Genomic DNA, 24,270 nt, shown 5'->3' on the forward strand with positions numbered 1-24,270 from the left:
AGAAAGCCCTGCCTCCGGCTGTTTGTTAAGAATTCTAGGTACAATTAGAGAGCCTGCATCTTGCAATCATAGGTGACGGGTAAGTATGCATGGCTGGATCATTTCAGTGAGGTAGGTAGGAGCAAGTCCTTGTATTATATGTTAACAATAAAACCTTAATATCAGCCCTAGCCTTAACAGGTAGTAAGTGTAAAGTTAAACAGGTTAGTACCGGAGTAATGTGTTCTATTTTTTTTTGTTCTAGTTAGGATTCTAGTTCAAAACAAATTGATGTTTATTTATTGATTTGTCAGGGTAACCGTAGAGAAGAGCATTACAGTAATCTAATCTAGAAGTGACAAAAGCATGGATTTGTTTTTCTGCATCAGCTTTTGATAAAAAGTTTCTGATTTACGCAGTGTTCCGAAGATGGAAAAAAGCATCTCTTGAGATATATGATCATCAAACAAGGGATCAGGGTCAATGGTAATGCCGAGGTTTCTCATAGTTTTTAGAGGTTCACTGCAAGGTCTGCTGACAAAACTGTTTCTTGGGTCCTAAAATTAGCATTTCTGTTTTTCTTGAGTTTAAAAGCAAGAGTTCTCAGTCATCCACTTCCTAATATCTGAAATGCATGCTTCCAAAGTAGCTAATTTTGGGGCTTCTCCATGTTTCATCAAAATAAACAACTGTGTGTCATCAGCATAACAGTGATAATTGACATTGTGATTCCGGATGACATCACCCAGAGGCAGCATATATAATGGAAAAAATAATGGGTCCAAAACCGAGCCTTGAGGAACACCAAAACATACCTTTGAATTGTCAGCGGACATGCCATCCACACATACGAACTGATATCTTTCAGATTAATAAGATTTAAACCAGGCTAGAATGTATCCATGTAGCCCAATATGGGTTCCCAGTCTGTGATCAATAGTGTCAGCACTATGATCAAGAAGCCACAGAACGGATGCGGAACCTTTGTCTGAGGCCATCAAAAGGTAATCTGTTACCTTCACGAATGCAGTCTCAGTACTATGATGGGATCTGAAACCGGACTGGAGCATTTTATTAATGTTATTTGTCTTCAGGGAGGCATTCAGTTGTTGGGAAACACATTTTTCTAAGATTTTGGAGAGGAACAGGAGGTTCGATATTGGCCTATAACTGTTAAATAAATCTGGATCCAGATTAGATTTTTTCAGAAGAGGATTTATATCCGGAATTTTTTATGAGTTTGGTACACATCCGGAACAATTAATTACGTTCAACATTGGCTGACCTAGGACCGGAAATAGCTCCTTAAGTAGTTTTGTTGGAATCAGTTTGTGAGTTTAGAACTCATTACTAATTTTCAAGTACAAAAAATATGCATTTTACATATACATAGGACATCTATAAACTGATACAGATATATTGTATTGCAATACTGTCCTCTCTGCCCTGTCTTCTGCATTTGGCCTCAAGTTCTCATCCACATCACACCTTATGTCCTCATGTAATACACCTGGGAAAGAATCTCTTTGCATGCCTGATCCATCCCAGGCAATCTTCTGCAGATATCTCTAGGCATCCAACATTAGTTAAGTCCAGGAGAGACACCTGATCATGTGGACATGCCCTCGTCCATGTTAAAAAATAAAAAAAATTGAAAAGGAAAGTTTTGAGTGAGGTGGTCTCTTTTTTCTGGAGCTGTAACTAGTAAATAAATTTTCTTTTAAAAGAGAACAGGCAAACTTTAGTCTATTTTGAGGAATTTGCAAAGCACTCAAATACACAGATTTCCAGCCTACCATATGCACAGTGTTTTCAGCCTGTCCCCTTCTTTCACCCTCACTCTGAAATGCTTGCTTTTTTCCTTAGCTTATTGCTGAAACGGAGAAATAAAATCGGCCTCAATTTTGTCACCTGCAGAATCTGCACATAAAGAGACCACTGCACCTTTTTCTTTCCTTTCCAAAAAAGTTGAAAAGGAAGGTTTTGAGTGAGGAACAGAGGTGTAATATTAAGAGAACACTGCAAATTGAACACTTCTGTTCCTCACTCAAAACTTTCCCTTCCAACTTTTTTGGAAAGGCAAGAAAAAAGTGCAGTGATCTTTATTTGTTTTCCGGAACTGTATATTTGAAGTGATTTTTTTATCAAATGCTTTTTTTAATTGCTAATTGCTAGCTAGCCTACATTGGCCTACCATTTTACACTGACTTGCTGTATGAATACCTGAAGGCTAACTGAGCTTGCTATGTTATGGAGGTAATGAGAAATTTTATATAAATTGAACACTATATTTAAGATTGTTTGCTATCAGATTTTATTTTAGTTTTATCTTAGTTGCATACTCCATCTTTATATCTGTTTTTACTTAGCTATATGTTTCTGAGAATACATAAATCTCCATTATGGAATGGAAGTAAAGACCTTGGCTGTCAAAATCAAACTAGGGAATGTAACCTCCTGAGAGTGATGGTTGGCCACGTTTCAGCCCACTCAGTTTCAATTTCAGTTGAATAAAAATGTCTTGACCTATAACAGCATCAGTCACGGATCTTTTGAGTCAAAGTTTGAGGATTAAGAATTACAACAAGCCAGTTAATAGAGCAATCTCTATTGTGTGCATTTTTTATGATCCTAAAAAAAGGTTTTATATTTTGACATGAAGAGAAGAAAATGTTTGCTCCTCGGCTCCGAACCAGAACAGTGACTCATTTAGCTACCGCAATTTTTTTTTAATGGGGGTTTTTACTGACCTAGGGAGTCAAACTCATTTCTCCGGAGTGACCAGTTTATTTGACCTGCTGGCCATCATTAATTCTACCGCAGGATTAGTAGAACTCACTCTGTAGGCAGCTGTGCCAGCACCCTGCTTTGACCTGCAACTGTCTATGAGGCGGAATAATTTTTTGTAAACGATAATTGATCACGTGGTGCAAGAAAGACTCAAATTAAGTAATCACTGAATGTTCTTGATGGACCCAGCTTCATGGTACCAAAATGCAGACTAAAGAAACAGTCCCCAGAATGGTTTATTTCCTTTCCATGCCTTTACCATATTTATCATCGCAAAAAAACATTGGAGATATCTGGTAAGCGAACGAGTCCTCCATTTTCATGTTTGTTTTCCATATGGATGCAGAGTAGCACTCAACACTGAAGTGTAAATATTTCTTCAACACATCCACTTTTCATTTTGGCAGTTTCTATAATATACAGTAGGTTGGTTTAAGCCACCACAACTGTTACACAAAGAAAAAAGTGGCTAAGGTTTTAGCACATATCAGCAGATCAATGTAACAAAACACCTCCTGACATTCTAAAAGGCTCTTGATGTGTGAAGGGCGCTTTAAAATGTGCCCAACTTCAAATGTACATCCTATTTGAGTGATGCACTTCAATCTGTCAGCCTGCTCTCAAAATTCCTTCAGGGCAAAATTAATCTGGCACTGGAAAACCTGCTGTGTCACAGGATGTGTGAGGATGGCTTGGTTTTCATACCTGCTTAATAAATTACAGACAGTGTCAAACTATTTAAGATTTAATATAGTACTTTCTACAGTACTCAGTGCAGTAGATGATTAGAAGCTTTCCGTTCCTGTTCTTTTAAATTTGGTTGTTTCTTCATGATTGTCTGTTCCTATGTTTCTCTTTTCTTTAAAAAAAACAAAAAAACAACACCTCTTTATGCAACCCTGTTTCCCAAAAAGTTGTGTTGCAGTGTATAATGCAAAGAAAAACAGAATGCAATGTTGTGCAAATAATGTATCCCTATATTCAAGTGATACCAAGACAACATATCAAAAACTGAGAAAATAAAATTCTGTTTTTGGAAAAATACAGGTCCATTTTGAATTTGATGCCAGCAACACTTTTCAAAGAAGTTGGGCCAGGGGCATGTTTACCGCTGTGTGGCATCACCTCTTCTTTTAACAACTCTGTAAATGTTTGGGAACTGAGGAAACGGTCCAATGTTGGTTTTCGGCCTTGTACCTTGCCTACAGTAATTTCTCTGGATTCACTGAATCTTGTAATGATATTATGTACTGTAGATGATGAGATCCTTAAACACATTGCAATTTGATGTTAACATTTTTTATTCTTAAATTGTTGCCTACGCCGTATTTCAGAGTGGTGAACCCCACCCCATCTTTACTTCTGAAAGACGTATTTTATACCCAATCACATTACTAATTTGTGGCCAATTAACATAATTACAGTAGTTGTGAGATATTTCTCAAGGTTTATTTTTTAGCGTTACACAACTTTTCCAGTATTTTGCTGCCCGTCCCATCTTTTTTTAAATGTGTTGCTGGCATCAAATTCAAAGTGGGCATATATTTTTAAAGAAACAAAATGTCTCAATTTCAACATTTATGTTGTTTTTGTACCATTTTCTATTGAATACATGTTTTAAATTTGCAAATCACTGCATTTTCTTTTTCCTTTACATTTTACACAGCGTCCCAACATTTTGGAAATGGGGTTGTAATAATATGTCTGTTTTTAGTTTTGTGTCTTTAATAAAAATTATATTTAAAACCTAACATTGGTGTGTGTTATATAGCCACACGTGTTCAATCCCTCTTCCTAAACCACTATTTGTTTTATGAGTGGGTGTGTTTGTTGCATTCATTAATTCATCAAAACTGTTTTTAACATGACAAGTTCTTCAGACATATGGAAATGTTAAAAGTTTCATGCTGAGTGAATGGACTGTCATTGAAAACAGGTTAATTACCAAAATCTGGTTCTCCCTTCTCTCTTAATGAGTTAAGATAGTTATTCTTAATGAATAACTATTCAGAAAACCATCCTGTGAATCATTATCCGGACAAGTTTCCAACATTTTAGGACACTGTCATGGACCATTATTGCATTGTTTCCCAAACTAAGGGTCACAACACATTGAGTTTAGGTGATTTGTAAAGAGGTTGTGAGATAAACTTCTTAGAACTGGGGGCTAATGTGTAACTTCCACTAGGCACTAAGAGATACTCTTAAATACTCTTTCAAAAAGTAAGGATTAAAACCTTTTAAAAATGGGCAAAGTTTAAAGGGAAGACTGTTACCCAATTAGGGTGCAAGGACAAGATATGTTTGGATTTTTTCTTCCTCATTTGAATCTAGAGCAAGTATGAAACTATTCAACTTTAAATCTTACATTTCTGAAAATTATTGTCATCTCTTTGATTATATTCAGCTATGTAAAAAAGTGTTGTTGGGATTCTACCCAATGTGGACAAGGGAAATAATGTTTTTGATTCTACAAAGAGGCTTCAAATGAGCACACAATTAAAACAATATAATACATCAAAAATTGTTTCCTCTGAACTAATCCAGACTTTTTGCAGTAGCTGCATCAACCAATTCACTTGAGAGTTGTCAGACGATGTTATCAGGTAGACTTCAAGAAAACTATTTGCCGTGTGAAATTATTCAGAATTGTTCAGTAAAGTTCAGCAAAATCCCTTTACACAGCGCATAACTTCTGAACAGAGCCCTTGTATGCCCTGAACAAATAGGGCGTCTTATGGAACGCAGTAACAAGCACAAGACTTGTAAAAGAACAGTTCACAGCAGGGCCAGAGGTAAAAGCAGCATAATTCTGTCTCAAAGTGACCAAACCAAAATGGGCTCAATTTGTGTCCAATAATTCAGGTGAGATATTGCGTCTTAAAAGAGGAAGTTTATGACAGAACAAGGCACAGCACACAGCAAAACTGTCTCCCATTATATGAATTATCATTGATCGTTATCTCAGTTTCTTTGGGGCATGGGCTGGCTCAAGAATGCCCAAAGTGCAGACATGGGGATTTAAAAGTTAATAAGGTAGGATGCCAACAAGAGACTCATTGAGCCTATAATTCAATAACAATATAGATGGTCTGCTCACATTGAGGTAATCATATTATAGTGTTGTGATCAAATGTCAAAGCGATGACAATCTCTCCTCGGCATCTGAGCCTCATCTCAGGCCATCCGGACTGTTTGTCTGTTTGCAGTCATCTATCGTCATCACACAGACACCCACATTGCCTAAACACATTCTTCTGTGAACGCACAAAAATAGACAACCACACACTCAGGAAAGCACATGTATATTGTAACAGTGAGAGACGGAACCATCACACATCTTCAGGGCCATGGAGGTGGGCATTTCACTGAGGTAAATATAGGCAGAACAATCAAAATCAGCAGAACAAATCACCCTCCTGGGATGGCTGCATCGCCCTGGCGTTTCAAGACGAATGGTAGCGGGCGGTTGAAACCTGCGCGGCCCCTGCACCCTCTGTCTCGCACCTCATTGGGGTATTGAAGCCGGTAGCAGCATTGCCAATGTGACCCTAGTGGCTGATGCATATTCTTCTCATTCTGCTTCTCCCCCGAGTGGCTCTACTGGGGCCTTAATGTACACCCCCTGACGGGGTCTGATGGTCTGGAAGCCATCCATGTGTACACTCTGGACTGAATTTCTAGCTAGTGAAAATAGCATTGTAACTAGCATCACAGTAGCAGCAGTCAGGGTGCCACACCGTGGAGTGAGTGGGCACTCCTCCAGGTGGGTGGTGGCCCCCTGGACGCTCTTTGCCTGTTTATCTGTGGCTGAGATTTGAGTCTTCAGCGTTGCCTGGCGCATATGTTGCTTACGGCTTGGGGACGGATAGCCTGGAAGCCTTCCCGTAGGGGCCGGTTTTCCCACTGGCCTTTTTGGGGGGGGTCAGTTACCTTGGCCACTCACAGAAGTATTTCGCATCACTGGTATAGCAGTACTATGGTGCCCATATTGGCAAGTGACTGATTAAAAGGCAAAACTAGATTGTCTACAACTTCCGTTCATTGAAGCAGGGAACAAGTTGCCACTCGGTTGAAGTCACAGTGAAAAGTGGTTCTGTAATAATTTTTACCCTTATAACCTATCAGATGCGTGTTCCCAATAGTGGTACTTTGTTCCCTCCCTCGACGATTACAGACAAAACCCATGGCTTTTCCCATTTCCACTGAAATATAAAATCTTGTTGGGGACCCAGCAAAGGGTGCTCAGTTACAAAGTAATAAAATGTTGATTTTGCAAGCTTGTTTTGTGAAGAGGCTTCCTGAACAAAATATGTAGCACCCCCAAGAAATAATGTATTTTCACAGGCTTGCGCAATACATCATACATTACAACCACCTACACTCAACAACAAAGCCTCCGTAGCGGAAACTGCTAGCACTTTCAGTGTAACACCAGTGATATGTGAACATAAGAAGATTTACCGGACCTGTCTTCGGTGGTTATCAACAAGCCTCAGAAATTCCAGACCTAGGTACGCTGCCTTTGCAGGCTAGTAATATGGAAAAACAAAAAAGGAGGAGAAAGTCTTAAACAGTAAACAGTCTTTATTTGAAAACCACCACCCTGAACCCTCCACCACTGTCACCCACCCTGGAGCCAAGTAAACCCCTGGGCTCGTACCATACAAAGTCAAAAATAAATAAACTTAAACATTTACATCTATGTACTACAGGAAGTGATAGATATGGTTATTAAATAATATTTGAAATGTTAGGGGGGGGGGGCATTTTAATGACCAACATATACCACCCACAACTCCAATTTCACAGGTAGGATTTTGTCAAACGTGAACATAATTGAATGCGCTGCATGGATACAATTCTAACAATGAGTATGTGGCTTGCATGATAATACTGCTATGCTAAACAGTGAACCATAGTGTATATCTGAAGTGGCAAACAATGAAAGGGCTAAAAGCTCACATTTTACGAAAAAGAATTATACCACGCATAAACCCTCTAGCACAAACTTGTATTATTTAATGTTGAAACTGCTTGGAGATTCTAGAGCCTCAAATCAACGATATCACACAAAAAATATTAGAAATGTATCTTGTCAGCAAATATTACCATTTGAGTAGTCATTATCGACAGGCATGTTTGATTTGTTGTAACGGCATGTTTCAGTTATAATGAAGAAAGGAAACTAATAGGTTTAAAGTAAAACTACAGTCCTTTAACAAAATAACCATGGTCCAGCTTTTTCAAAGTGATTCATTCAGAACAGATAAGATTAAATGCATAGAAAAATTATAAATACAGAGTGGTCAATAAAGTAAATTATTAGCAATGTTCGGGAAGGTACTTTAAAAATGTTTACTAAGCTGCCAACTAATTCACTACTTCATCTACTCTTAAAGAATTTACTTAAGTGAAGTTTCTTTTAAAAATGACGCTACAACAACCCAAGTACTCAAATCAAAGAAAGATTAAACATATCTAATTAATCTAGCATTGTATAGAATGTGTAATGTAGCCTACTAAACACAAATATAAACAGGTATTAACATTACTACTACAATCAGGTACTGCCATTACTACTACAATCACTACCTCTAATAAAATGCATTTCAAAGACAAAAACTTTGTAACAAAGCTAGCAAGCACATCACATTTTACTGTAATAATTAAAAAGAGTTAGGCTGTTTCTACTGATAACTACTATTCCAAATTAATTGTTTAACTATATTTTTCTCCACAACAATTATTCATTCTTTTTATTTCTATTCATGTAATCTTATCTGGTAAATGAAATCATGACAACTCTTAGAAAACTGGCCAGAGGATTCAAACCATCATGGTACACTGAGGGGTTAAATACATTTGTAAGGAGAAGCAAAACAATCACAGGCTTTGCATCATAAAGCTTAAGGGTTTATGACACATCTCTAGCTTGACCCACTGAATGACAATGTTAGTGTTAACAGATTGAAAAAGTTGATAAATCCAAAGAAGCTCAATGTGCATCACCACCAATGTCAAGGAAGTTGCCAGTTTGCATAAAAGCAGTGAAGTGTGAAAAAAACTAGCAAATACATCCTGGTTGCAACATGCCGGTAACCTATTTCCAGGTAGAGCAAGCAGTTGTGTGGAAAGAATCAGAAAGGCTTGGATGTTTCAGAGTATACATTTGCTGAACATTGACTATCCCAAACCTGTTTGGAGTTGCTGCCATGAGACAAGATTGCACTACAATTATATATCACAAATTCAGCCAGATAGAGGGGTAGAAATGTAGGGGAGGAACATTTCACAGAATATATAAACACTTAACTACATTCACTGTGGGTTAGTCTTGATGTTCACTACACAAAAGACGACGAGGAAGAGAAAAATAACAAGGTCAAAGAGTTGAACTGCAGCAGGAAATGATTCTGTCTAAAACATGAAGTTCTGCTGTAAAATCATGCCTCATTGAAAAACACTTCTTGTGTAAATGAGAAACAACACATGGTAAGCCCGAGGGGGAGAGTTGGGTGAGGGAGCGAGGGGGAAAGGCATGTGTCAAAATCCTCATGCTAAAGACGCCTGCTTTCTCTGCAACATGAGGGATATGATGATTATGTAGAGAGTAAAACTAATACCCTCGGAGGCAAACAGCAGGAAACCATACGTCTGTCATGTGGCGGATCGGATTGGTGCGTCTGTGCGTGTGAGCCGTGGGTCGGCGGGTGGGGGATGTGCAGACAAATGAATGGCGACAACGGCTCCAAATTGCATCACTAAGATACGGGCCGAAATGAAATTGTATGAAAAGCGCAAGACTGACTGCATAACAAACAGGAAGCGAGATCAATAAGGGAAAATAGTAAATGGGTGATGTCATTGGGGGGGGGGGGGGGGGCTACGCTTCTGCTCCATAGGGTGGGTGTGGTAGTGCGCTACGCTGGCACGGAAGCCCGTAAGCAAGCTATTTTGGATACAGTACGCAGAGATCCTGCCTGATGTTGGGACCGTTACATCATTTCCCTTAATTGTTTTTAATACCCAATATTCCTTCTGAAAGAAAATATATCAAAAACAAAACCTGGCCACGCACCACAGCGAATGTCACACATAAAACAGATAGAAACTATAATCCAGTGATCCACAAAATGGCTTAGAATGTGGCAAATCAACATCAAAGCATAAATAGGGATGATATGATGACATTCAAGAATCAGAAACTGCATCTGTAGTGAAGATTAAAAGAAGGGTGTACTAAGAATGAGCCACATCTACCCAGGCTTTACTATTGCCTAGCGACGCGTGTGGATGTGGCATATCCTCCGGTCAATCTCCAGCTGGAAATGCACGTGCATATCGCATGTTGTAAATGCACGTGCATATCGCATGTTGAGTGTCGAACACTGACCTTTTCATTGAACGGAGGTTCCGCGGCAAGACTCTGTGCTATGCTTCAATTTGCGCTGATTCAAAGTGAAAGAAAAAAGTCTCAAGTCTCAAAATCAATAGTCAATGACGTTTACAAAGGAAATGTCACATTTCTTTTACTACTAAACATACTCGATGTGCTTCAGTATAGGCACTTGATTTATAAACGCAAAGCAAAAGCTCTCCCACTCCTATCAACAAATAGTATATTGACAACGAAGTTTTGTAATGTTATTTTAATATTAATATTATATTTGTAAACAAAAAAGCGTGATAATTGAAATATATACTCCGTATTTTTTTTTTCTCCACCATCACCACTAAAGAGCAATGGAGTATTTAAAACGCAGTATGTGAGAGATAAAGAGTGTGATTCCACTGATCCCCGACTCACACACTGGTTATTTAATTCAGTGTCAGTGGAGTTAACTGTGACTCAACATGCCCCAGAGCACGCTACTTGTAGAGGATACATTGCCATAGAAATTGGCTATAGGTGAGCCACATGTGCGCCGCATTTACACAGGGTTTACAGTCAGAGTTGACCAAAATCACCTGGCAAACCCATCTATCTTGCATTGTAGTGTACATGATATTTCATGTTTCTTTAATTAAAAAACATGTAAACATGATCCCCATCCCTTATATTACGTTGTGTTTCTCTTGTGCTATTTGAAAAAACATTTAAAAATATAACCAGATTTTCCTCCTCGGAGTGGTTTTGAAATAAGAGCAGACAGGGCAGCCTGTACACACGATAACCTAAACAAACAAAAGAGCATGCATGATAAAGGACACCGGATGTTTGCTTCTGAAAACCAACACAGTTTGTGGCTATGGCCAAAACACCACCCTATTCACTACATAATACACTGTGCTACCACCCCATGGGCCCAGAACAGAAGTCATGCACTACATAGGCAATTTGGCCGGTCAGGATGCATGACATATGTGATTCAGGGGCTGTAAATAGCTTTACAAAAAGTAGTTCTACTCTGCTGTAAATAACAACAAGGCTAATCTCCACTTAATATGCGTTCAATCTCCTCCAGTCTCTTCAAGGCGGCTGCCCGTTTCTTTTCTATGTCTTTAATCTCTTTCGTGGATTTGCTCTTAGTCCGCTGCAGCTGGTCAGTCTGGCTAGTGCCCAGATGCTCTGATTGGCTGTGTGATTGGCCTGCGAGGGTTTTTGTCGAGGAGGATTTCCTCACATTCTTCTTATTCCCGTTCCCCTCCCCATTTCCAGTGGTGGCTCCCCTCCCTTCCTCCTCTTTTCTTTCCTGGTTGGCAGACACACCGGCTCCCTCTGCCGGCGCTGGGCTTAGCGGCTGCCTTGCTGCGGACATGGCTGCCATTTTACCACGCACGATGCCAAGGTGGCGACGCACATACTCCTCGTGGGGCGCCATGGCCAGCGTCTCCTCCAGGCATCGTTCGGCCCGGGGCAGGTCTCGCTCCTCGAAGTAGACCACGCACAGGTTGTGTTTCCCCTGCACGTTGGTGGGGTCCATGCGGAGGATCGTCTGGAAGCAGACCTTGGCCCCCTGGGTGTCCTTCTTGTGGTTCATCAGGATGTCCCCCTTGAGTATCAGACCTTTGACATGCTCTGGGTGGTAGCGCAGCAGCTCGTCCAAGACAGGAAGGGCGTCCAGCTCCCGTCTGGACTGCGAGTAGAGCAGAGCCAGGTTGAACAGGGCACTACGGAAACCCGCCTGCAGGCGAATGGCCTCCCTCATCCAGCGCTCCGCTGCAGCGTTCTCGTCGGCATCCATGGCCAGCATGCCAAGGTTGAAGTAGCCGTTGGCATCGTCGGGTTCCTCCTGGATGTAGACCAGGAAACGACGGTTGGCCTCTGGGCGGAACCTGGGCTCACCTGGAGAACGCACACACACGTACGCGCGCACAAACATAGCAGTTAGAGTCAAACCATGACAGGTGTTTTTTAAGGAGCTGGAAGTTTGGTGTGATTTAGTGATAAATGTTTTAATTAGCAAGTAATATTTAAACAGGGAGGACAACAGGGTGTCTATGCGCAAATCAAACAAAGTGTCACATTTTCTTCTACTTAGTAGTTGCATCTCAAGAACATATTGTAAGAGTGTCAACAATGCTGCCGTGTAAATCACACTTCAGTTGAATGGCACTACATAGAAAATCTGCCAACGAACAAAAGCAAACATCGGGCCACTAATGTGAAGAGTGAAAGCAGTAACTAGAGATACAACAACAAAAGGGAAGAGGGAGTCTGGAGAAAAACACTGGTGAGTGACAGAATAATTAAGTCAACTATGTAAACATTCACACTTAGTCTAAATGAAACATTCTCCAGAATGCTGCAGTGAACTGTGGCTAATCAAGCCAGGGCCAGGAGGGGTGCTGACAGACAGACATCAACCCATTAAACCCTCCCCACAGCTAGTGGGTTGGGGGGGTGGGGTGGGGTTAAGGTTAATATATACTGATACTTGTAAGTTGTGTCTGGGGAATATGTTGAGGTATCAGGTGATGAGACTTCTGCACTAAAGTTAAACTCAGGCTACAGAGTTGAGGAGGTATTGGATAAAGATGAACGCCCCGGAGAAGGGGGGAGGAGGGGGAAGGGTGTGGTGGGGGAGGAGCATCAAGGCTACGCAAGACTTCAGTTTTGAAGAAACCAAGTCTATTCAGGAGCATCAAATTTATCATGCAACATTTAATTACAATGTTTATTCAAACAAGAGAAGTGATGAAATGCGGGAATTGGTCAATAAGCTTCCGTTGATTCGTTGGAATCAGAGGTTGGGCCATTCCAAGTCACCACAAACACTTTTAAATATATATACACTTATACTACTGCTCTGCTTTAATTAAAATGCTTTTTAAATATGTATCACAGTAAATCTCATAAAATCATTAAAAGAATTAAAACATAGGCATTTACATTATTTTCTATAGGTCAATGAAATCACATCACTCCCTTTGGGTTACACATTCAGCCAATCAACTTTTAGAGTAATCAGTGGGTCTCATATACATCACCACTTTCTAATAAATAGTTAATTGAATTCCTTTTTAAAGCATCCTTTGCCTTAATTCAACTTCCATGTAAAAACCCAAACAGGAAGGGACGTTTTGCTACAGCGGGCATCTCATTCTCAGTCATTAACTCACCAGATTCCTGCATGAGCAGGGCAGAGTTGAAGAGGGCCAGTTTGTGGCGTGGGTTGAGCTCAAGGGCGTGGTTAAAGTTCTTCAGGGCTTCAGAGGGCTCCTTCATCTCAATGTTGACAATGGCCAAGTTATACCAGAGATCAGCATTGGCGTTGTCCAGTTCCAGGGCTCGCAAGTAAGCATCCCGGGCCTCCGAAGGCTTGTTCATCTTAAGTAGCAGCTCCCCTCTGGTTTGTCACAAGACAAATATGGCAAAAAAAAGCATTTAAACTGTTCAGCATTCACAAAATATGTGCCTCATGGCACCACTTAGGAATAGAGATATGCGTCCGCAGATGCGCCAAATCTCACAAGGATGATTTTCCTTGTCCAACAGTGGCCAAACTGAACCAAAATGTACAAATTAGTTACATTGGAAACCCTGTGTCAAACACAATCACAGCAATCCCAGCGAGTCACAGTGATCAAGAGATCGAATCGTGTGGTTGTTACGGCACAACCGTGGGATCAAACTGATTTTACTTGCATATACGCTAATGAGACAAAACATTACGACCACAGACCAGGTACACCCCTTCACGGCAATGTTATTCCCTGATAACAGTGGCCTCTTTCAGCAGGATAATGCGCCCTGCCAGACTGCACATGTTGTTTGGGAATGGTTTGAGGAACATGATCAAAAGTGCAAGGTGTTGCCCCGGCCTTCAAATTCCCCAGATCTCAATCAGACTGATCTGTGGGATGAGCTGGACCAAAATGTCAGATCCACAGTGGCGCCACCTCGCAACTTACAGGACTTGAAGGATCTGCTGCTAACGTCTTGGTGCCAGATACCACAGCAAACCTTCAGGGGTCCATGTCTCAGCGGGTCGGCTCGGTTTTGGTGGCACGCGAAGAACCAACATCATATTAGGCAGGTGGTCATAATGTTTTGGCTCATCAGTGAGTTTTTGTCATACTAGCCTGGACTACGTTTTGATTAAAGAGCTTGGTTTATAAATGCAAACATTTTGAATTACTTGAACATTGGTCATTAGGTACTACAAAACTATCACAATGGGTTACTAAGTGAAAAAAGTAATAACAATTCTCTTGCTCCCTTACTCCTATACGTGAGTTAAAGTTAAAGTTACAAAAATTGATGGACTCGCTGGAAATTGCTCTTTAACTTCCGTCCCTGCCTATGCATTGGTAGAATTTGAGATTTGGCTGGAGAAACATGGAAAAGTACAACATCGTACATTAAGTACAAACCCAATTCCAAAAAAGTTGGGACACTGTACAATTGTGAATATAAACAGAATGCAATGATGTGGAAGTTTCAAATTTCAATATTGTATTCAGAATACAACATAGAAGACGTATCAAATGTTTAAACTGAGAATATATATCATTTTAAGGGAAAAATAAGTTGATTTCAAATGTCATGGCATCAACACATCTCAAAAAAGTTGGGACAAGGCCATGTTTACCACTGTGTGGCATCCCCTCTTCTTTTTATAACAGACTGCAAACATCTGGTGACTGAGGAGACAAGTTGCTCAAGTTTATGAATAGGAATGTTGTCCCATTCTTGTCTAATACAGGCTTCTAGTTGCTCAACTGTCTTATGTCTTTGTCACACCTTCCTCTTTATGATGCGCCAAATGTTTTCTATGGGTGAAAGATCTGGACTGCAGGCTGGCCATTTCAGTACCCGGATCCTTCTTCTATGCAGCCATGACATTGTAATTGATGCAGTATGTGGTCTGGCATTGTCATGTTGGAAAATGCAAGGTCTTCCCTGAAAGAGACGACGTCTGGATGGGAGCATATGTTGTTCTAGAATTGGATATAACTGTCAGCATTGATGGTGCTTTTCCAGATGTGTAGGCTGCCCATGCCACACGCACTCATGCAACCCCATACCATCAGAGATGCAGGCTTCTGAACTGAGCGCTGATAACAACTTGGGTTGTCCTTGTCCTCTTTAGTCCGGATGACATGGCGTCCCAGTTTTCCAAAATGAACTTCAAATTTTGATTTGTCTGACCACAGAACACTTTTCCACTTTGCCACAGTCCATTTTAAATTATCCTTGGCCCAGAGAAAACGCCTGCGCTTCTGGATCCTATTGAGATACGGCTCATTTTTTGACCTATAGAGTTTTAGCCGGCAACGGCAAATGGCACGGTGGATTGTGTTCACTGACAATGTTTTCTGGAAGTATTCCTGAGCCCATGTTGTGATTTCCATTACAGTATCATTTCTGTATGTGATGCAGTGCCGTCTGAGGGCACGAAGATCACGGGCATCCAGTATGGTTTTCCGGCCTTGACCTTACGCACAGAGATTGTTCCAGATTCTCTGAATCTTTGGATGATATTATGCACTGTAAATGATGATAACTTCAAACTCTTTGCAATTTTTCTCTGAGAAACTCCTTTCTGATATTGCTCCACTATTTTTCGCCACAGCATTGGGGGAATTGGTGATCCTCTGCCCATCTTGACTTCTCAGAGACACTGCCACTCTGAGAGGCTCTTTTTATACCCAATCATGTTGCCAATTGACATAATAAATTGCCAATTGGTCCTCCAGATGTTCCTTATCTGTACATTTAACTTTTCCGGCCTCTTATTGCTACCTGTCCCAACTTTTTTGGAATGTGTAGCTCTCATGAAATCCAAAATGAGCCAATATTTGGCATGACATTACAAAATGTCTCACTTTCAACATTCGATATGTTATCTATATTCTATTGTGAATTAAATACAAGTTTGAGATTTGTAAATTATTCCATTCCTTTTTTACTCACAATTTGTACAGTGTCCCAACTTTTTTGGAATCGGGTGTGTAAATCCCCAGCATTTGTAGGCTATATTTATTAAATTTTTCAAAAGCAAGGGTTTTACGTTAAGATTGTCCGTTTTACATACATATTGTAACATTTTCACAGTATCATCTGTTTAGCCGCAGATAAATTGCAATGCACTGCCAAATATTACTTTTCTTTCATGTAAAACTATTTCTTTATTTACCAATCTGCGTGCAGTTTACCATCAAAACGCATCAGAGCAGAGCAACGACGTCGCCTGCACCCAACGTTCAGAGAATTAAGCTAGCGAGCAAGGTCAGGGAAATGTAACTGGCTGTGTCTGTGGAACAGTCAGTAAATCGCTGTCACATTCATATAACAGAGGTAGGTATCGTCTGAGAGACCACCCAAGGTAAGAAGCTAGCTAGCAAGCTGGCTGGCAAACTGTCACAACTCGATATCTACAACCGATTACAAAAAATAAGCATTATGCAACATTAAAGATTTGGCAGCAACAAGACATCCGGTTTTTGTATTTAGCATTCAATCAAAGTAAAAGTCTGCAGTGAAGAACTATATGCTTGATATGAATTCCTTATTTTTTGCAGATTTGCAATTATTGAGTTTGTTAAGAAAGATAGTTTTATGTTAAGAAACATAATTATTGCCATTATGTTAAGAAAGTAAAGTAAAATAACAATAAGAAAAGAAAGTTGACAAGCAAGAGAGACTGGTGTATTGGTAATTTGCAATATGTTAAAAACATTGTAGCATTTAAGCACTGTGTTAAAAACATTGTATCTTCAACACAATAAGTATCCAGCTTTTTGTGTTGTTGATGTCGGAGTGCAACCACTGGGTCGTTCTTGCTGACATTGGATGTGAATAAAGGGGCCTTGCCTGCTGATGTAGGCTTGCTTGAAGTCAGGCCTCATGCTGATCGCCTGCCTGTAGAGCTGGTCAGCCTCCTCCAGACGGGAGTCATTGGTTCTTATCAGGTTGGCTAGGTTAATGTACACGTTCAAGTGGTTGGGCGCCACTCGGGTAGCATACTTCTTCCCAGGAATGATCTAGAAGGGCCACAAAACATCTTTAAATGTCAGATATGTTGATGTTTGAATCAGTGATTGATTCATATGATTTATTCTAGATATTACATCATCCTGCTACACCATAGCGTGCATAAACAGAGGATTATCGTTCAAGCATGATTTACCCTTCCCACAAGCCCACCAACAATTCAACATGACATTACTTTTCAGGGGGAGATTACAAAGCAAACAAATCAAAGAGGACTATAAGGGAAAAGGCCACTGTCTGTAAGGGAAAAAGTCTGACAAAGCAGAAAAACTAGCATATCAATATAATTTCAAAGCCACATGCAGCCTCTAGTGACTATGCTTCCGTCATGGCCAACATTAATTCCCACATCACAGTAGGATATTCAAGGAAGAAAATCCCCTACTTTTCATATACTATCCCATTCAGAGAGTCAAACAGCCCTACACTAGTCACATATATTGCCAAGAGGATTTGGATATCTGTTTCCTTAAAGTTTCCTTCACCGTCTAAATCCTATCAAATTACAGATTACACAGTTTAAGTAAATCATTAGAAACCTCATCATGAACCAAAGACTTCCTTCACCGACAAGCTCGGTTAGTTTAATGCCATAGGGTTTTTGGCCACAGTAGTCCGGACATAAGCACAAATTTTGATATAAAGAGTTAACTCAACCCAGCAAATAAATAGGGAATGATGATAAAAAGAACTGTGTACCTAAATGATTGACTCGCACAGGGCAAAGGCCACATACCAAAGCAGTCTGCATGCTTCAGCTCTTCAAAGGAAACAACAAGACTCTGCCTGTTTTGTTTTGTGATGCTAAAATTAAAGAAATCAGCCCCACTTGTGATTCACAAAATGTTCTTTGTTTCAAAGCACAACTAGTCGAAAAGTACAAGGCTTATTGTATTGGTGGAACTGTCGATTATATATGACATCATATCGCATAGAATTTTACTTCCAATAATGACCAAATTGCTTCCTGTGTAAACATCATCTGACCAATGATGTTTGTAGAGATTTCTTAATGTCTGTTAATTTCATTTTATCAAGGCACACATTTTTGGTAAATGAATATATCGAATAATCGAAATTAGGTTAGTATTTGAGTACTTGTGTGTGTATTCATTTTTGCCGCCCAAATGTTTTTTTACACTCACATATTTTTGGTAAAATAAATAAACAACATTAAATGCTATCAAAATTCCAATCTCACCTTTTTCCATTCAGTGATATACAGTGATATACAATACTAAATGCTATCAAAATTCCAATCTCACCTTTTTCCATTCAGTGATATACACTGAAAAAATTTAAGTAGTTTTTATGACATGCACTCCTTCACAAGTGTTTGTTGTTTATGTTCGTCAGTCAGTCAGAATGACGCAATATATACTGCAGAGCCTACGAGCTTCTCTAGAATCCTCCATCCAATAAACTCACTGTTATGTGTTGATAAATATTGTCTTCTAGTTCTTTAGCTGAGTTTTGCTTGTCTACCACACTGCCCACTCGCTCTTTTCTCACATGAATGGCCAATGAGGATATTTTAGATGAGAACGATACCCACTCCTTTGCGTTATGTAGCAGCCAGGGCTGGCTCCAGGCAAAAGCAACATAAGTGGCCACTTGACCGCTGGGGTGCCTCCGACTGCTAGGGAGCTCCCCACTGAAAGGGGAGAGGGGTCCCAAATGAAATTTTGCTTAGGGCCCCCAAAAGGCTAGAGCTGGCACTGGTAGTAGCGCTTGTCAGTAGTAAAAAAATCAATAAATAGTATATAGGTTAACTGAATAATATTCAAACAATAACACATACTATACAGATAATAAAATCATGTCTAATGCAAATCCCAAATTTTTGCACTGAATTGTTTTACAGAAATTACACAACAATCATAATAAAGGTGTACGTATTTGCTGTACATAAACCCCCACCTAAACAAAGTTATGTGAACACCCCAGGAACGCCTTCGATACGCAGTAGAAGTGTGTAGAAAGTCTCACACTTGAAATGATTCAACGCTCCACTCTGGTAGTTTACAGTACAGTGTGCACAGTGTAGCTGCGCATGGTTGAAATCATACACCCACTTAACAAATGATCAAAAATACTTTGAAATCACTTATGTTCAATTATTATTTTGCTATTAATCAAAATTTGCACATACAATCTCTCAGACATGACACAAACCACCTAATGTCCCCCAGGGTGAAGTACTACTTTAAGGAAATGTTGGTGGCGCCATTTAGGATGGCAGACAAAATGTATGGCTTTTCTGAACAGTTTTCTAATATGTATGCTGATTAAAACATTCCTAGAACTGAATAGATGTGTTATTTGTTATTGCTTTGTATGAAAATATATACATTAAAATATTAAAACATTCATTACAGAATTTTAGAGAAACAGCTGCAAAATCAAAGCATTTTGGTCTTGGATATCACAAAAAACGTCCTTAAGGGACTTTTACACCCAGACATCGTACTTCCACATTTTATTGCTTGCTCTTTAGGGTTTTAAGTGGGGATCTAAAGCAAGCCCTTCGGAGGATTGATTTTTGCTTTGGAGGGTAGAATGTTTCTTATTTCAGCAGCCACACTGAATGGTGGTGAACAGTGTTTCATAGTGTTCATAGTGGTGAACAGTGTTTCATAGTGTTCATAGTGGTGAACAGTGTTTCATAGTGTTCATAGTGGTGAACAGTGTTTCATAGTGTTCATAGTGGTGAACAGTGTTTCATAATGTTCATAGTGGTGAACAGTGTTTCATAGTGTTGGGACACTGAAGTCAAGTATGAGTACATACCAGTCATGATTTATATTACCATTGAGGTAGGCATTTCAGTCAATTAAAGGTTAGATTCATAGGACTTTTTCTGTGTAAGAGCCAGCTGACAATAACAATGTTTTTTTTGTTCTTTTCTACTGAGGGTACCAATAATTCTGATATAATTTTTAAATACATTTACACGGTATTTTTAAGAAGAGCTTATGTGCCTTTCGTGGACAAAAAAAACAGATCACATTGTCTATCGACAATGTTCTAACAGGAAGTCGGGATTATGTGTGAATCAATATATTACCCAGCCCTACTAAACAAACGACTTGAAGCAACCATATAACTTAGCCATAAACTACATACTCACTGACTGTTAAGAAATAAAGCCTTGATACATGCATTTAGTTTTTCATCAAAACTCAGCCCTTTTGCCTGACCGCCCACTCTGCAAGTCTTTCCAGGTTGTAAAAAATTGCAAAAGTATCTCTTATACCCTCCAATTCCCAAGAATATCTGGATGACCAATGATCCATCAATAAGAGATTAAAGCATTTACCAGGACATAATTGTAATAAATAAACAAAACATCAATAAAACATTAAATGAAATGTATACAAAAGGGTGAATGCAGCCGACAACTAATAGCAAACAGAACGTAATAGGGATGTTGTATAAAAGCCTGGCCATGACTCAATGAGACCTCTGTTCTTTCCACTCACTGCTTTTCCTTCTCAGCCACTGACTCATAATGTTGTCATGACCCTCAAAAGATGGCAAAACCGAGGGAATAACAAATACAACTTAGGTCCCTCTTGAACACACCTAGATGCATGAGGACTTGTTGTCCTTGTCACATACCTGTGGCATGAGAGATTTGGCAACCAGATAGGCATCCTCAGCATCCTTGGACATGTTCAGGTTCTTGTACGTCCTTCCCACATTCATATGGGCTCCAATGTCATCTGCAGGGACAAGTCACAGAAGCAGCCATGTGGGTAAGCTATAAACACAACTTGGCAGGCATATTAAAGTTAAACTGGAGTCAGGGAATAGTAATATATGTCCAAGCAGTCAGGGTGGCGGCTTGAGAGTACATCAAATGCCCATTGGATCACGTGTGTGTCTATTAGCATCCTATTTATAATATATCAAATACACTGAATAATAAATTATAATATTGTAAAGGACCACACATTCCAGCTTTACTGTGGGGTTTAGGGTTTAACAGGCAGCTTATACAGTGCATGAGATTCTTACAACCCCTTCTGATGCTCTAATATTGCATATTTTTGTTTTCAGATCTTCATCCAAACCCAAATAAACAGAGACACACACACACACACACTTCCTTCAGTTGTTGATCAGTCACTATGAAGGAATTTTCCCCAATTCGCAAATACAGAACTGCTTTAACTTATGACAACATACAGTCATGTTAAAAAGTACGTACACCCCCAAAAAAGTAATTTTTTAAACATATTTAGACATATGGATGTTATCTTCTCTTCAACAGTACTGAAAATTGAAATAGGCTAATTTTATAAGAAATATCACAGAGAGACTATTTTGCAATCATTTATTCAATAAAGATTAAAATAACAGAATTTCGGGGATAATTTATTGACCACTCTTTACAGTTCTGTTTAAACTGTTCAAGGGCACAGCCCGCTTCAAGTCTCCCCACAACATTTCAATAAGATTTAGATCTGGGCACAGTCATTCCGTAACCCTACATTTCTTCTTATGGAGCCATTCTGTGGTAGCTATGCTGTTTTATTTTGGACCATGGTCCTGTTGCAGGATCCATGTCCGGTTCAGCTTCAGCTTTTTGATCGATGGCTTCACATTCTCCTCAAGAAATCTCTGGTACAATATGGAATTCATGGTTCATGGTGGACTCAAGGATGGCAAGTTGGCCAGGCCCTGAGGCAGCAAAGCAGCCCCAAACCATAATGCCACTGCCTCCATGCTTTACAGTTGTTATGGGTTCAAAGTCAGTGTTTAAAGGCAGTGTTTTGTTTTCACCAAACACTTTGTTATGGGATTGGAGCATAACAACTAAAATTTTGACCTGTCTGTCTTCAGGACAGTGGAATTATGTTATTCGAATTGCTTGGAAATGGCTTTCTAACCAGTCCCTGACTAAATTTTTCTTCTGAGGGCCCCGAAAGGGGCCACCAAATGATCAAACCAGACTGATTTCCTAATAATTAAGGAAAGCTGGACACTAAAAATACGTTCTTGTGCCATGAAATGGCTTTGGCAGACTCGCTAGCAATTGCTCAATTCTTATGACTATTCCAGTACTTTAGTAGATACCGGTAAAGCTTATTATTGGCTAATACGCTGTTAAAACAGCCAGTGGCAAACGCCATATAGACGCTATTTGTGGTGGAGGTAAACTTAATAAGAAACTTTAGTCAGTTAAACTGTATCAATGTCATTCACGAACGGCCAATTAACTATTAAAACGGTGAGTGGCAATAGAGGATTTTTTAGGATAGAGACAAGAGTCTATACTGATAGCCGGCAAATGTACAGCTCCGTGGTGTGGTGGTTAATGACACAGCCTTTCTCGTGGGCGACCCAGGTTCAAATCTCAAGATGGCAACATTTTCTATTGCGGGCCGGCTGAACTTGGCTTGCCTGGTTTCTTGTTTTGATTGATTTGTTAAAATCATTTAATCTGGTTGGAATTTGGTGGTTGCTGTAATATACACTGCTGTAATATACACCACCGTTCAAAAGTATAGGATCACTTAGACATTTCCTTGTTTTCAAAAGAAAAACTTTTTTTTGGTCTGTTAAAATTGCATCAAATTTACCAGAAATACAGTGTCGAAATGGCAGATTTTTTATATATACATAGGTGTACAGAGGGCCATAGTCAGCAATCATCACTCCTGTGTCCCAATGGCATGTTGTGTTTGCTAATCCAAGTTTATCATTTTAAAAGGCTTATTGATCATTACAAAACCCCTTTTCAAAGATGTTAGCACAGCTAAAACAGTTGCGCTGATTAAAGAAGAAATAAAACTGGCCTTCTTTAGACTTGCTGAGTATCTGCAAGTATCTCTTGGGTGGAGAAACTTTGCAAATATTAAACTATCAACCACGTACAGATTTCCTGCTCCATGACACAACAAACCATCTTGGTGTGGAGAACATGTCTGGCATTCCTTTACATAGGCCTACACATTGAATAAGCACTGATTAGCCTGACAGCATTAATTTCCTTCCTTCACTTGCACAATCCGTTTGATTAATTGAGAGTCAGTCCAGGCAGATAACATTTTTCCTTTTAAATACTTGGCCAATCAATTAAAACATTTCCCTGTGAACATTAAAGCATTGTGTAGATACACAAACACTTCTCTCCACAATCCAACTGACCGGAGAATTCTGTAACACCTCTCCTCAGCCAGCAATAACATCTGGGAGACATGGATTTCTTTGAATGGCTTTCCTGTATCTGTCCCAAATGGCACCATAGTATAATATAATATAGTGCACTACTTTAAAACAGAGCCCTTTGCAATACATAGGGAGGAATAGGGTGCCTTTTGGGACAATGCACTAATCTTAGAGCCAAGACAACACATTCAAGAAAAAAAGCACAAAATAATTATTCTCAAACATAAACATGCACTGTCTGTAGCTGTAGAAGCCATTCGCTATGTTTCACACAGTAAAAGTATTTAAAATTAAAATGTTTAACCATGTTTTCCACAATCAAGTCAACCGGACTCAAAATAATTCTACGCTGTCATTGTATTACCTTCTGCAATAGCTGTGAAGCCCATTCACTAGGTACATAAAGGAAGGACAATAGATCTGCCTTACCTGGCTGGACTCGTGTGGCCTGAAGGAAATACCGCAGAGCTTTTTTATAATCGTTTTGGTTTTCCAGAGCATGACCGACATTATTCCATAGCTTGGCATTGTTCTTGTTGACCTGAGAGGAGACAGCACAATCAACAAAAAGAAACAAAGTACAAGCTCTAGGTCCGTTTTTTGCAGCATGGTTACGAAATAATACGCACTTACAACTACAACCGTTCAAAAGTTGGGGGTTACTTAGAAAAGTCCTTGTTTTCCATGAAAACACACATAAAATGAGTAGGAATAGGAAATAGTCACTGACAAAGTTATAATTATTTTTAATTAAAATAATAATTGTGTGCTTCAAACTTTGCTTTCATTCAAGAATCCTCCATTTGAACAAATACCAATTTTACCACCAACAAAGCTCCCCCAGACTAGGGGTGCACGATATGGACAAAAAAATCATATTG

At 39.5% G+C, this 24,270-nt stretch overlaps 1 protein-coding gene across 5 annotated transcripts in view; it reads right to left on the minus strand.

Moving 5' to 3' along the window:
• Positions 1–7,341: 7,341 nt before the first annotated feature.
• Positions 7,342–24,270, minus strand: part of tmtc3 (transmembrane O-mannosyltransferase targeting cadherins 3) — a 71,158-nt gene continuing 54,229 nt past the window's right edge. For all 5 annotated transcript variants that reach the window (XM_010883616.5, XM_020040226.3, XM_010883614.5 and 2 more), the window contains exons 10-14: positions 23,819–23,930; positions 20,834–20,937; positions 17,033–17,202; positions 13,336–13,562; positions 7,342–12,058 (exon numbers count right to left, since the gene is read on the minus strand). In XM_010883616.5, coding sequence (XP_010881918.1) covers positions 11,202–12,058; positions 13,336–13,562; positions 17,033–17,202; positions 20,834–20,937; positions 23,819–23,930 — 1,470 coding nt within the window. In that variant the 3' untranslated portion in view covers positions 7,342–11,201. The remainder of the gene's footprint in view (positions 12,059–13,335; positions 13,563–17,032; positions 17,203–20,833; positions 20,938–23,818; positions 23,931–24,270) is intronic.

Source organism: Esox lucius, chromosome 19, assembly GCF_011004845.1.
Source record: "Esox lucius isolate fEsoLuc1 chromosome 19, fEsoLuc1.pri, whole genome shotgun sequence".
NCBI classification, from domain to species: domain Eukaryota; kingdom Metazoa; phylum Chordata; class Actinopteri; order Esociformes; family Esocidae; genus Esox; species Esox lucius.